We start from the raw sequence: 14014 nt of genomic DNA on the forward strand, positions 1-14014 counted from the left end.
AGATTTGCCTCTCTAAACTTTTATATCAATGTCAATTTGGTTCTTGAACTTATTGTTTGAATAACGTTAAAAAAAATTGAACTTTGATAAATATCGCATTAAATCATTTGTTTATAATTTTTGTTGAAATTTTATGCAATTAGTTCAAAGAAATTAATAGGTCATTTTATTTATATCCTGATTTGCATCAACAATTATGGATGGATTAAAAATAATTAGAGAATCAAATTGAGGCTGAATATATATAATTTTATATTTGATATTTTTGTTTCTTTTTATAAGTTGTTTTTCTGGTTAAATTTTGACAAAATACACTAGCAGAGGACAAATTTTTGAATGTCTCTTGTTCTTGTTTCCTAGCTGTTTTAAGTAAGTTGAATTTGTGGTTTTCAGATATATAATTTCTGAATGTATAGTTCACTAACTACTTACTAATAGGGTGGAATTTGGAGCTGTTTTCTGTTTGTTTCCTAAGAATTATGCTTCTAGTACTGGGTCCTCCGTGCATGCTCTAAATAAGATAGTAATATTTTCACCTACTATCTTAAAGCTAATCCTCTTATTTGATACCCTAAATTGTAATGAGTGAAGTTGTTGGACAATTTTGATTGATATTGACATCACTTAAGTTAAGCCAACCTTAGTTAAAACTAGTCTCTCCATCTAACCTATCCTTCAATAAATAACTGCTAGTATATGATTCATACATTTATATTTGAATTAATTTGATTTTTTAGAAATTATTTTTCAATTTATAATTAAAAAGTTTTAGAAACAAAAATATGATAACGTGGAAAATATTTAGAATTATCATATTTTCAGCTGCATTTTTCATTTTAAATTATAACTGGGGTGTCACCTATACAATTAATGAAAGATGGTTACCAATATAAACAATATTCTATGGAAATTAATATATTATAAATGTATTCAATTTCATAGTATATGGGTTTGGTACACTTATTATATTTTCTGTTGGAAAACAGAAGCTTTCTGCCAACTGTTGGTAGATGAATACATTTACATTGGCAATTAAGCTTCAGAACCCAAATTCACTCCTTAAATAAAAGAGCTGGTCTCATTACTTTGTCTTTGTTTGTTCAATGAAAACTCATCCTACTCCAAAAAATATAAAATAAAAAAATGGTCAATTAGATTTCTTTGTCATGAATTAAAAAGTTAATTGCTTTTTGCAGAGATTTTGCTTTTGATGCTTGTTGGCACATTTTTATAGAAGACAACTTGTGCTATGGAAATGTCTTTTTTCTGAAAAAGCAAAATTATCAATAAATAAATTCATATTCCACCAAGCAATTAAGTTCTAAGTAAATATTTTTTTTCTTTTTTTTCTTTTTCTTTTGTTTTATTTTGAGATTAATAAAGGTAAAGTTTCGAGTAACTAATCCAACAGAGAAAATGTGAGACTATTCAGTTTAGAAAGATGCTTGAGGTACATTCATTAAGAGCATGTTGATGTTATAATAAGTTGTGGTTCTTTTTCCTCTTCTTTTCTTTTCTTTTTTTTTTTTTCCAATATAATAATGGTTTTTGATATGTTTGTGCATGTGTGCAATTGAGGATTTTGTGTACTATTCAGAGATATCTTGATTGGATCATGGGAGGCAGCAATTATAGCTTAGGATGAGAGTGGTAGTGGTATTGGATGACCCACATTACATCTTATCGTTCTTAGAGGAAGATTATGTTATAATTAATTGATTTGGAGCAAATAAACCCAATATGCAAAAAAGTTTCAAGAATATTATAAAGGATGTAAAGCAGGAATATTGAAATGTACTATTTGTTATGCAAAAATATCTCTAAATTGGGTTTTAAAGAAATAGAGTGAATTTATATTTTTTGTCTTTCAAAAATGTCACATTAAATTTTAAATATCTTCACATTCTCCTCTAAATAAAATTTTACATATCATTAAATTTGTACTTGAAATTTGCATTTTATTATTATCCACTAATTAGGAAAATATGTATTTTTGGATTTTAAATTTTTAAACTTGTTGTATTTTGTTCCAATTTGATATTTTGACTAAGAGTAATTAACGGTTCATTCCTATATAAATAATATCAAAATACAATTTGAGCAAAATAAAATCTGATTTATCTTAAATATAACAAATTAAATCTTAACAATTTAAATTAGAATATTTCGAATTGAAGGATCTAAAAAAACGCAACTTTTACAAACCATACAGGATGTAGAAGTACAATAATGAATATTTTGTAGTGTGAGAAATAAAAGTAAGAAAGTATGTGATATTTTGAAAAAGTATAATGCAATTAATCTTAAAAAAAAATATGGAAAAAAAATGCACGAATAGCATATTTGTATTCTGCATTAATTAAATTGGACATGGGATGGCAATCTTTTAATGGTCATAACTTTTTCAACCCAACTTTTTGTCGGAAAGAAAACTAGTGCCTTAGTTCTTCTTGAGAAGGCAAAAAAAAAATATTTCAAAAAGATTTTTTTATATATGCAGATTTAGGTGGGAAGTAAAAAGATCAAAGATCTTTTAGTTAACCTTCTTTTTTATTCATTGTTCAGTGGAATTGGTTTAGATGCTTCTAATTTTTCACTTCCTCAATGTTCATAAATATATGTTTCTTCTTCTTCTAGGCTTTTTGCCTAAAAATGTCATGGTAAAAGAGAGATGGTAAAAAGAATCCCTATGATACTTTTTTTAGAAAGCACTTTTACTGAAGCAGTAAAATAACACAAAGTGTTTTTAGCAAATAATAATATGGAAATGAAAAAAGATAAATACTTTCAAAAGCAAAAGCAAAATCAACCATTTCTTAACCAAAAGCTGTAAAATTAAGTTCACCATTCTTTTGAAATGATTAAAAAAGAGGATAAAACTTTAAAGAGATGTAAGGAATATGAAACTATATTGACAGTTTGACACAAAATTTTTAATTGCAAAGTACATGTTATTAATTAATTATTTTAATTTTTCATGATTTTTTCCCAAAAAAAAAAAAAGCTTGTGTACTAGAATCTTGTTGTGAATTGGTTGAATATTATTTAAGATGAATGAAATCAAATGTACCATACATGTCATATTTTCTTTTACATTTATAGGCTTTTTTTTCTTTCTTTGAGTTTTCTATTATCTTTTTTTTTATAATTATTTTATAATACCACAGAAGCCACTCATTTCATTATTAAACTTTTTCTTTTCCTATGCAATTTATAAAATAAAATTCTGAAAAATGTCATCATATTTAGCAAGAATTTCATCATCATTACATTACAAAAACCATTAGGAGCAATTACCAAACTATGCACCTAGCAAAAAAAATTTTTCACTTTTTTGTCTTTCTTTGAAAAGACTGACAAACTTCAATCAAGGCTAAACTCCTATTCCAAAGTTTTGAATTCCTCTAAAATCGTTTTCTATGATCTCCAATTTTGATAGAAAATAATATTCTTTTTCCTATTTTTTTGTTTGGTTAAATAAGTACTTAAATAATTCATCCAAACAAACCAAAGCCACTAGACTTTAGAAGTACACATTATTCTAATAAGACAGACAGGATTCCTTCCTTCTACTTTATGGTCTGCTCATTTAAGCTCAACTTGTATGGGTTTCATTGACTCACAAATTCAAATTTAACATAAATATAAATGTTCATATAACTATATACATACTCATATTAGACAAACAAAGGTCTAACATCAAAAGCCAAATTAGGATTCAACTTTGTGTCCCACAATGCTTAACTATTCTTTTGCTGCACAATTAAAACCTATAAAAGGTTTGTCATGTCAACCCAACCCAAGCATAATTTGTCTTCTTAGTGCTAAGTTCTCTCTTTCACCATTGAAATTTGAGCTAATCTATTTTTAAATCTCTCTCCATTCATAAAATAATCTTACTCCCCATTTTTTTTTATTTTTCCTACATCAATAAGAACATACAAGGAAGATCAAATAATCAATCAATTTGTGCAACATCAAAGTATAATATGTAAATTTTACAAAATAATTATCAAATTTTCGATTATAAATGAATTTTTATTTTTTTTACTTTAAAACAAGATACCTCTTGGTAATATTATAGTTATTGGGCTATAATTCTGCACTACGAGACAATAACAAAATTTGATAAGATTCAAATCTCAATTTTTTAATTTACAATATAAAAGCTGCTGAATAATTTTTTTCCGTTAAATTACTACCATATGATGATTATGAATGATTTGTTATTTACGTCATATGGCAGTTGCATATAAAATTTATTTATTTTCTCTCCCAAATCCCTCTATTTGTCTCTCATTTTCATCAACATTTTATATACATTCTTACTTTTGTTGTACACTAATAAAGTCAAGCATATTACTTTTTCAGCTAACCACTTATGGGACATCAACTATACATGCATCTTTAATTTTTCCATCAAGAAAGATACAAAAACAAAGTCAATACCACAACTATTACTATAACCATTTGCATAAAAACAAATACTTTTCTCTGTCAATTTGTTTAGTAGATTTTTTTTATTTTTTCTTTTTCTTTTCCCCATTAAGGGGCAGATCAAAAGGCAACCAACCAAATTGAAGGAATAAATTAGGAAAGTTAAAAATATATATATTTGGTAGCATAGAGATGCTGTGTGACCCATAATTTAGTGTGGATCCCATGAAACTCAATATGTGGGACCCAAATAGTAATGAAGTGAAAGGAAATATGTCAGCAGTGGGAAACTTGCAAAATGTAAAACAAAGAGCCAGAAAAGGAAACCAAAGCCCAAAATAAATAAAATAAAAAATAAATTGATCCATGATTGTATTTTCCTTTTCTTCTTTTGCTTTCCTTCTTTAATCAAAGTCCCTCTTTTTCTCCGCTTCTCTCTCTTTTATCTCTCACTCTCTCTCTCTCTCTCTCTCTCTCTCTCTCTCCTTTCCCTGTGGTTGCTTTCTACATATCCCTACTCCTACGTAAGTCTGAATCAAAATTCAAGAAAACCACAAATTTTTACATAATTCAAATAATATGATTGGAAAAATAAAATAAAATAAAATAAAGATGAAAACAGAGCAAAGTCTCACACACACCCACAGGAATAGAGAGAGCCATTTAGTCAACAACCATTGAACAACCACCACCCAATAAAAAAATATTATTATCACCAAAAAAGTGGGCCCACTTTTTTAATTTTTTAATTTTTAATTTTTGGGTGTTGCCAGCCTATTCCCTCCCAAATCCCAATCCCAATCCCATGCAGTCAGTGATACCTCAAAGTCTCATGTTAGCCTTTTATTTTTCGTTTGCTCCTTTGAAAAAAAACACAGAAAATAAAAACAAAGAGCGAGAAAGAGAGAGAGAGAGAGAGAGAGATTTACAGTAGATAACAAAAACAGAGAATAAAAACAGCCAATGACAAAAACAAATAATAAAGCTATTATTATAACCCATTTCTCATTTCCACATTCACATTGGTTTTTTAATTTTTGTGTTTTCAGAAAACAGAAACAGCAGAAGTGAAACCAAAACAGAAACAAAGTAAAAAAAAAAAAATGAAAATGTGCCCACAAAACACACGCACGATAAAAAACAGAGTACAAACTTTTGCGTTGATTTGGCTTTGGGGTTTCGTTTTTGCTGTTGTTGTTGTGAGGCCGCATTAAAAACCCACTTTCCTTTTTCCATTTATCTTAAATCCTAATCACACTATCATCCGCGATTGTCGCAGAACTGGAAGGAAGAAAAAAACAAAGGACAAACACAAAACCAAAAAGAGAAAGAAAAAAAAAAAAAAAAAGATAAGCAGAAAGTGAGAGAGAGAAAGAGAAAAAGAAAGAAAGTGAAAGAAAAAAAAGTCTGAGAATGGAAATAGAAAATTGATGAGGGACTGAAAAAAACATTCCAATTTAGTGGTATAAAAACCCATTTCTGTTTTTCGACCCTCCATTCTTGCTCTGCCACCCGAAAAAAAAAATATTTTTTCCTTGGTTTTCTGCTAAATTCGCTTTCCGAGAATCCGGGAACCGAACTGCGACCCGGTTCGATTCGTTTTCCCGATCTTGGGTCCGATCGGTTTCCGGCCGGAAAGGATTTTTCCGGGTTATATGGTTGTGAGCTCCGGTTGCCGGCGGCGGTGGTGATGGGTTGCGTGAGTTCGAAGCAGGCGGTGTCTGTGACGCCTGCTTTCGATCACTCAGGCGCATTTAGGGACAATGCGGGGAATTCGGGTCGTAGCCGGGTCAGTTTGGGGGATTTGGAGAAGAAGAAGAAGAAGAAGAAGGGGAGTGAGTTGGTTGGGTTGAGCGGGAGCGAGTTGGGTGAGTCGGGAAGAGCGAGTTCAAATGGTGGTTGTGGTGGTGGTGGGTATGAATCTTTAAGCTTCAGACTTGGGAATTTGCAGAAATATGTGGAAGGAGAGCACGTGGCAGCTGGGTGGCCGGCTTGGCTCAGCGCCGTCGCCGGGGAAGCAATTCACGGTTGGGTGCCACGTCGAGCTGATTCCTATGAGAAACTAGAGAAGGTTCTTGTCCTTATATAATATCATACATTTTGTGACAAAATATCTTGCAAAATCAAATATTTATCTATATATAACATAATTTATATATGGATAAGAAATTTGGAATTTACTTGGTCGCAATGTTACAAAAAATTTGCCTTGTGCAAAAATCATTGTGTTTGTTCTTCATGATCATGTATTTGTTTTTACAACAGGATGGCTAATTTTGAATGCGGAAGAAAATGTTAAAATATCAATTCTTATCTTTTGGGTTTTCTTTGCATTTTGTTGATAAAAACTTGGAAATTGGGCATTCAGTCTGCAAGGTGAAGGTCCAAAAAGTTCTCCATGAAATTGGTTTTTATACATGTTCAGTGACATTCTGAAAAACCTGCATTTTTGTTCATATCTTTGCTGTAGCAACTTAAAAGATGGTTAGGTGTTTATCACCTGAGAAATTGAACAAGGTTAAGCATGCAATTGAAATCAATGCATGCACCAAATATGTAATTTTCCCATTAGTCATCGTTTTACTGGATATTTTGAATGTTTGTGGAATCATAAGTTCTTTTTCTTTATGCTCCTTACCTCTTTTAGCGAAGCTGTATGGATAATCTTTTGCTTCTGTCATGAATTTTACTATAGTGGCTAAAATATTATGGTAAGACTATCCCGTGAAAAGTACATTTTCTAGGAAGAAGGTTCTATTCTCAACCTTCTACGCCCTGGTGGTGGAGCTTTACATGAAGTTGCTTCCTAAAAGTGAAATGTGTTTTCTTATAATTTTTATTGTATCGGTGTAATTTTTTATTGAATAGCATTGCTGCTATGTCATTAACCTTTTGGATGCAACTGTCTTATTTGTGGGCGTTGACTGATTAGGATTGTTTTAACTTTTATCTGAATAGTATGTCACTCTTTTTAGTTTTACGATCTTTACATATATGATCCTCTTTGCATTTTCTTCTTAACAGATTGGACAGGGTACATATAGTAGTGTGTTCCGAGCACGTGACCTTGACACTGGGAAGATAGTTGCTTTGAAGAAGGTCCGGTTTGACAATTTTGAACCTGAGAGTGTCCGGTTTATGGCACGAGAAATCATGATTCTTCGCAGGCTTGACCATCCAAATATCATCAAATTGGAAGGCATAATTACATCCCGTCTATCATGTAGCATATACCTTGTGTTCGAGTACATGGAACATGACATTACTGGACTCCTGTCTTGCCCTGACATCAAATTCAGTGAGGCACAGGTGTGCTTACTTTGCCTTCATCAATATCCTAGAATACCAAGCTGGTTTTTGGATCTTGTAGTTATATAAACTTAAAACTCTCCTTCCCATTAATATCTGATTTGCCATGTAGAAACAGAGTGAATCTTCACATAAATTTTTGAAAGATTGTTTTGATGTTTATCTTTATATTAAAGGCTGAGGATGATCTCATTTTATAGATCAAATGCTATATGAAGCAATTATTATCCGGACTTGAACATTGTCACTCGCGTGGTGTAATGCATCGGGACATAAAAGGATCAAATCTTCTAGTGAACAATGAAGGAATTTTGAAGGTGGCTGATTTTGGATTGGCAAACTTCTGTAATTTTGGACACAGGCAACCCTTAACAAGCCGTGTTGTCACATTATGGTATCGTCCTCCTGAACTTCTGCTCGGGTCAACAGATTATGGAGCTTCTGTAGACCTCTGGAGCGTCGGCTGTGTCTTTGCAGAACTACTCATGGGGAAACCGATCCTTCAAGGGAGAACAGAGGTAATTACTCATTTCAGTAAGTTGTACTTTTATATGGATCCTAGTCTTTTATAATCTGTCTAACAATTATATAAATAGAAGGGATGTTTAAAGAGAAAATTACTTTCTCAGTAGGAATGATTTTTTCTACTGGAAATTCTCAAATAGGATCAATCATGTACCTGCAGATATCTTCAGAGAAAGATCATCATATGTTTCATTGCACTTCTTTCTGTTCTAGATCTGTAAGAAATTCCAGTTTACTTGCTCATTGAAAGCAGTCCTGGCATATAACCCATATAATCTTTTAGGGGTCTGAATGGAACAACATGCATGACTTTCAACATTTGGTTTTATACGAGGATGTCTGTTGGTATTCTCTTCTTTTACTTCTCTGGTTTGAGACCAAGTAGTTATTTTCTTGCTCTTTTTACAGGTTGAACAGCTGCACAAGATTTTCAAGCTTTGTGGCTCCCCACCTGATGATTACTGGAAAAAGTCCAGACTTCCCCATGCTACTTTATTTAAGCCACAGCAACCCTATGATAGTTGTCTACACGAGACTTTTAAAGATTTGCCTACCGCAAATGTGAAACTACTAGAAACTCTCCTTTCTGTAGAACCATATAAGCGTGGGTCAGCCTCCTCTGCTCTTGCATCTGAGGTAAGCATGAGCAACAAACTTCTTATGATTACTCCAATTCGCATGCAAGTGAATTCATTTCATATAATTCTAAAGTACTTCAAAGTCGTAAATGATGATTGTAGCCATGAATAATGCTTTAGTTTATATCAATGATAAAACGACTGAATGCATATGCAACATTTTACAATTTAAACATTTAGTTGCGTCCATTGATATTCACCTAATACAGTGTTTTTTCAATACCACTTTCAGTATTTTACAACAAAGCCTTATGCATGTGATCCATCTAGCTTTCCAGTATATCCACCTAGCAAAGAGATTGATGCCAAAAATCGGGAGGAGGCAAGAAGGTGAGAATTCTCATACAAACTGAATATAAATAAATGATTAAATTCGTCTAAGAAAAATAAAAATATTATGCCAGCCATTCGCTCACAGGAGTTATCTGGCGAATTGGTTAGATTATTTAAAAGAGAAAGAAGCATTGCTACCATTTAAATGTTGTAACCCAGTGCCCTATTTTTATGCATACCTTCTAAAGCATATGACATTAAGATATATGGTGACAGCCTTCCCAGTATTATTGAGTTGTTGATCCCTAGATTTCCCAGATTCATCTGTTCTGTTAGTAATATTATGATGTTATCTTTGGAATGGTGTAAATATATATATATATATATATGTTTTTTACTGAACTCTCAGGAAGAAGACTAGCGGGAGAGTTCGTGGACCCGATACAAGAAAGACAACAAGGAAACCCCTTGGAATCAGTAAACTGGCACCAGCAGAGGTCTCTCTGTCTTTCTCCATACGCATGTTCTTCTGTGTAGATATGCATATATGTTAATACTACTGAGGAAAGCTGGTTACAATTTGAAAATACTCATCTTGCAGGATTTGGCATCTCAAGCCCAGGACACAAGTAAAAGCAATAACAATAATGAACGTAGTCGTAAAGAAAACAATGCTAGTGTACGTGGGGAGGTGCCAAAGTCATCCATTGATAAACTGGAAGAGGCCTTGCATGTGAAGAATGCATCTCAAGGGGACATTCCCTTCTCAGGCCCATTACAGGTTTCCACATCAGGTGGCTTTGCATGGGCAAAAAGACGAAAAGAAGATGCTGCAATAAGATCCCATAGCCGTTCTATTTCAAGAGGACATGTTTTTAATGCAGTTGAACCTTCTGTTGCATTGCCTTCAAGGAATAACTTGGACCTTAAAAAGCTTGAAAATGGGGACATTAGACACAGGGAACGTGCAGACTCCAAAGGCCATGATTCATATGAGATTGCCAAGATTGCAATCCAAAATCAATGGGGCAAGTTTGAACGTCCAGATTCTTTTGATGCTTCTGAAGGGTATCACTCACAAGAATTATCCCTCGCACTTTATCGAAGAGAGGAAATGGGAGCTAGTAAACATGATCTGGTAAGTATGTGAATTCAAGAATAAAATATAAGGTTGACTTAAATTTTTAATATGAAATCTGACTTTGAAAAGAAATTTTGTACTGCCCCACAATTTATTGAATATAACGATTGGAACCCATCAAATGGTTGAAAACTTGTGTATCTTTGCAACTTTAGTTAATATCCCTTTCTTGTAGAGTTTTGTTTTAATAAGAGATTATGTTACTGAATGGGTCATTGAAATTCTGTTGATTAGGAAACTGTTCATTCTTTTTCTTTTACAATTATCAATCTCTTGCTAACTTTTCAACAAGTTAACAGTCTAAATTTGGCCACAAATTGAGTGAGCTATTTATCTCAAATCATGTTGTTAATTAGGTTTAGGATAAAGGAGTCAGCATTTTCCAGACCAATTGCAATATTCCATGGGAATGAATCTGCCGCTTGGTTTCTTGTAGGATTCTGTAAATAAATGTATTTTCTTTTATGGCTTCGTTGGAATGGCAGCTATTGGCACACTCGGTAATTAATAGAAAAGGCAGCTCCTTAGATGTAGTAGCTGAAACTGAACAATGTGACATCATCATAATATTGATTCAATACCATCAATCTTGTCGGTAATTACCAGTTTCTTAGCAGTCCCTTTTAAGAGGGGCTCATATTATAACTACCTTTTTCAGTGAAATTGTTTTTCAAGATGACAGAGGACTTGACAATATATAGATTATTTTATGATATGTTGGCTGAGTAGATTATTTTATGATGTGTTGGCTGAGCTGATCACATAAATCAAATGGATCCTTCTTGTTTCCTTGTAATGTTGATATGTTACACACCTATTGAACACTATCAAGATTGGTCATGTGCAGGGTTTTCAGGATCAAGGAGACAAAGTTGAATTTTCTGGACCCTTGCTATCTCAAACACATAGAGTTGATGAACTGTTAGAAAGACATGAGCGCCAAATCCGACGGGCAGTCCGAAAATCATGGTTCCATAGAGGTATAGTAACAATTCTAATGATTATGCTATTAACTGTTACATTAGTTTTTACTTTTATGTCATTTTTCTCTTCTTTTAAATTCTTTTCCAGTCCCAAGGATCATGATTTTATATAAAACATGCACATGATGATAACTTGCCAATTGCCATCATGACATCACCCAAGGATGGATTGAAAAGGGCCTTTGGGTAAGGGGGGACCACTAGGGTGGCATTGGTAAATAAAGTACTGCTGTTTCATGTTGTGCATGCTCTACATATATCTAATTGATAAAAGTTTGGCCTCCCATTTGAAAATGTTCTGGATCTATCCCTTCGCACTGGTGACTGACTGCTTTATTAGCCATAGTTCCATTTATTTTGTCCTTCCCTGTCTCTTCTAAATAATTTGAGGTATTAGCCAAACCAGCTTAGGCTCCCTTTATTCCATTTTAATTTTTCTTTCTTCCTCCATTCTTTTTACATCTAAAGCCCTTGACTGTTATGAAGATTATCCTTTTCGCTCCTAGCGTTTATAATTACCCTTAACACTGTTATCATGGATGTTAAATTGATTTTACCGACTGTCAAATGATTGTCCAAGTGATTAATTTGATCACCATACTTGGCTTTTGCCATTATACGACACAGTGATGGTTATAATTGATTTTAATTGATTTATCTCTTAAAACGATTTTCTTTCCGAGCTTGTAATGATGGCATGAAAAATCTCAAGAAATTATAGTCCGAAAATCTATGTAACCAAACCATCATGCTTAAACAACAATATGATTATGAACACTTTAGTATGCTTTTTGCATGAGTTCTTATTGTCTCCCACTTGCATAAAGTGAGATGTTTTGGGTTCATTCACAGGTAAAAAGTGGGATTAAAGAAGAGGTTAATGAAAACGATTTGTTATTGTCATAATGGACTATGGCTAACGGTGTCATTTTTGCATTGCAGGAAAGAAGCTTGCCAAGTAATTTGTTTGATTCAATTGATTTGTGGAACTTGGGAAGAGAACAGATATCTCTAACCATAAAGCAGATAAGTATACAAGAATTCAACTGGGCTGAGGGCGTCTCCTATATGGCTACCATGTCCAACAGACGCGAAAACAACTAGCTAAAGAAGCACGCATCCCTAGCAAAAACACAGTGACAAAAGATGCGGAGAAACTATGACCAATTAGACTTATTTTGATTCATAGGGCTCCAAAGTGGTAGGAAAGGAAACAATGGTTTCTTTGCCCTAATGTAATATTTTCTCTTCTTCCTTTTGCTTTTATTTAGCTTCTTTATTTTCTGATCAGTCAAGTCCCATCCAGCAATGTATAGATAGATCCAAATCCTAGTGGGTTTCAGAGAAAAGCCTGTAAATTTTTGTGGTTCATAAGGTATAATGCATCAAGTTTTCCCCTTCTCAAATCTTTACTTTTTGCTTCTTTGAATTTCCTGTGACCCTTTGAAGCATAGGAAAGCAAGCAAGCCAAAAAAAAAAAAAAAAAAGAAAGCACAATATTGAAAGTGGTTTTCAATTTTATGTTTATGTTTTTATATTTAATTTTCAGGAAATTTATAACCAGGTTAGAATACCTAACTCGTCAATTGATTCTAAGTATAAATTTTAACCACTAAAAGTAAAAGCGTTAAGAAAAATTGAAAATTATAAATCAAACACAAACTTGAAATTAGCTAAGCATTTAAACAAAAATAATGTTAGAAGCAGCAAAAAAATTCAGCAAATAGTCTACATGACCATTTTTGCTTTTCTCACTACATTTTATATAAAAATATATATTTAATTGTGTGTGTATATATATATATATATATATTACTATAGAAATATATAACTATAATCATTTATTCATATATAATTTATACACATGAATTATTTAATTGTATTAAATATAATTTTGTTTTCTTGTAATTATTTTAATAAATGTTTTTGAGGTTTGAATATTTTGTTGATTAAACATTCTTCATCAAATATAATTTTATTCCAATCAATTTAATGGAATTTGTAAAGGATAAATTAAATATTTTTTCCTACTATAAAAAAATAATTCGATTTGTGATATTTATGGTAAGTTGAGCAACATAATATTGTTCGGTTGACATGTACTAATAATGTTAATATTATTCGATTAATATGTACTGAATAATTTAACATTGTTTAACTGGAATCTATGAAACATATAATAAAAATAAGATATCTTAGAAAATATACATAAAATGCAATGATAAAAAGAAGATATTTTAGAAAATATATATAAAATGCAATGAAAGAAGCAAAAGCAATCATGTTAAAAAGAAGAATGGTTACCAAATTAAATGACATTATATTGTTGGCTTGTTTTGAATTAATCAACCTGTTAAGCCGACGAGTGAAGATATTAAAACCCAAACACATTCATTTAAATAGCGTGTTGTCGTTTAACAATTTGTTTAACTCAATAGTAAAAATATATATATAATTAAAAAATGTAAAATATTTAATTAAATTTCATAATAAAGTATGTTTAGAAGCATATTCATAATTATTAAAAACTTAGGGGAAAAAACACAAATCTAATATACATATTCACTTGTATAAATTGAAAATATAAAATAAAATTACTAAAATTATAATTGTTGAAAATCATACAAGAATAATATAATATTATATAACAAATAATAATTTTTCACTCCAAATTTTTTTTAAATCTCATAGATTTGGAGTAATTGAAA

At 31.7% G+C, this 14014-nt stretch overlaps 1 protein-coding gene across 2 annotated transcripts; it reads left to right on the forward strand.

The window, feature by feature from the left end:
• Positions 1–5318: 5318 nt before the first annotated feature.
• LOC107419211 (protein IMPAIRED IN BABA-INDUCED STERILITY 1) lies at positions 5319–12718 on the forward strand. Of its 2 annotated transcripts, none has more exons than XM_025073978.3 (9): positions 5319–6508; positions 7462–7746; positions 7947–8264; positions 8680–8907; positions 9142–9239; positions 9592–9680; positions 9797–10320; positions 11171–11303; positions 12249–12718. In XM_025073978.3, exons 1-9 carry the CDS (start codon positions 6128–6130, stop codon positions 12266–12268), a joined length of 2076 nt encoding a protein of 691 aa, XP_024929746.2. In that variant the 5' UTR covers positions 5319–6127; the 3' UTR covers positions 12269–12718. The 2 variants fall into 2 exon arrangements, with proteins under 2 accessions (XP_024929746.2, XP_015883441.2); XM_016027955.4 differs by having other exon boundaries at positions 5320–6508; positions 9592–9679; positions 9784–10320.
• The last annotated feature ends 1296 nt before the right edge of the window (positions 12719–14014 follow it).

Source organism: Ziziphus jujuba, chromosome 2, assembly GCF_031755915.1.
Source record: "Ziziphus jujuba cultivar Dongzao chromosome 2, ASM3175591v1".
Classification (NCBI taxonomy): domain Eukaryota; kingdom Viridiplantae; phylum Streptophyta; class Magnoliopsida; order Rosales; family Rhamnaceae; genus Ziziphus; species Ziziphus jujuba.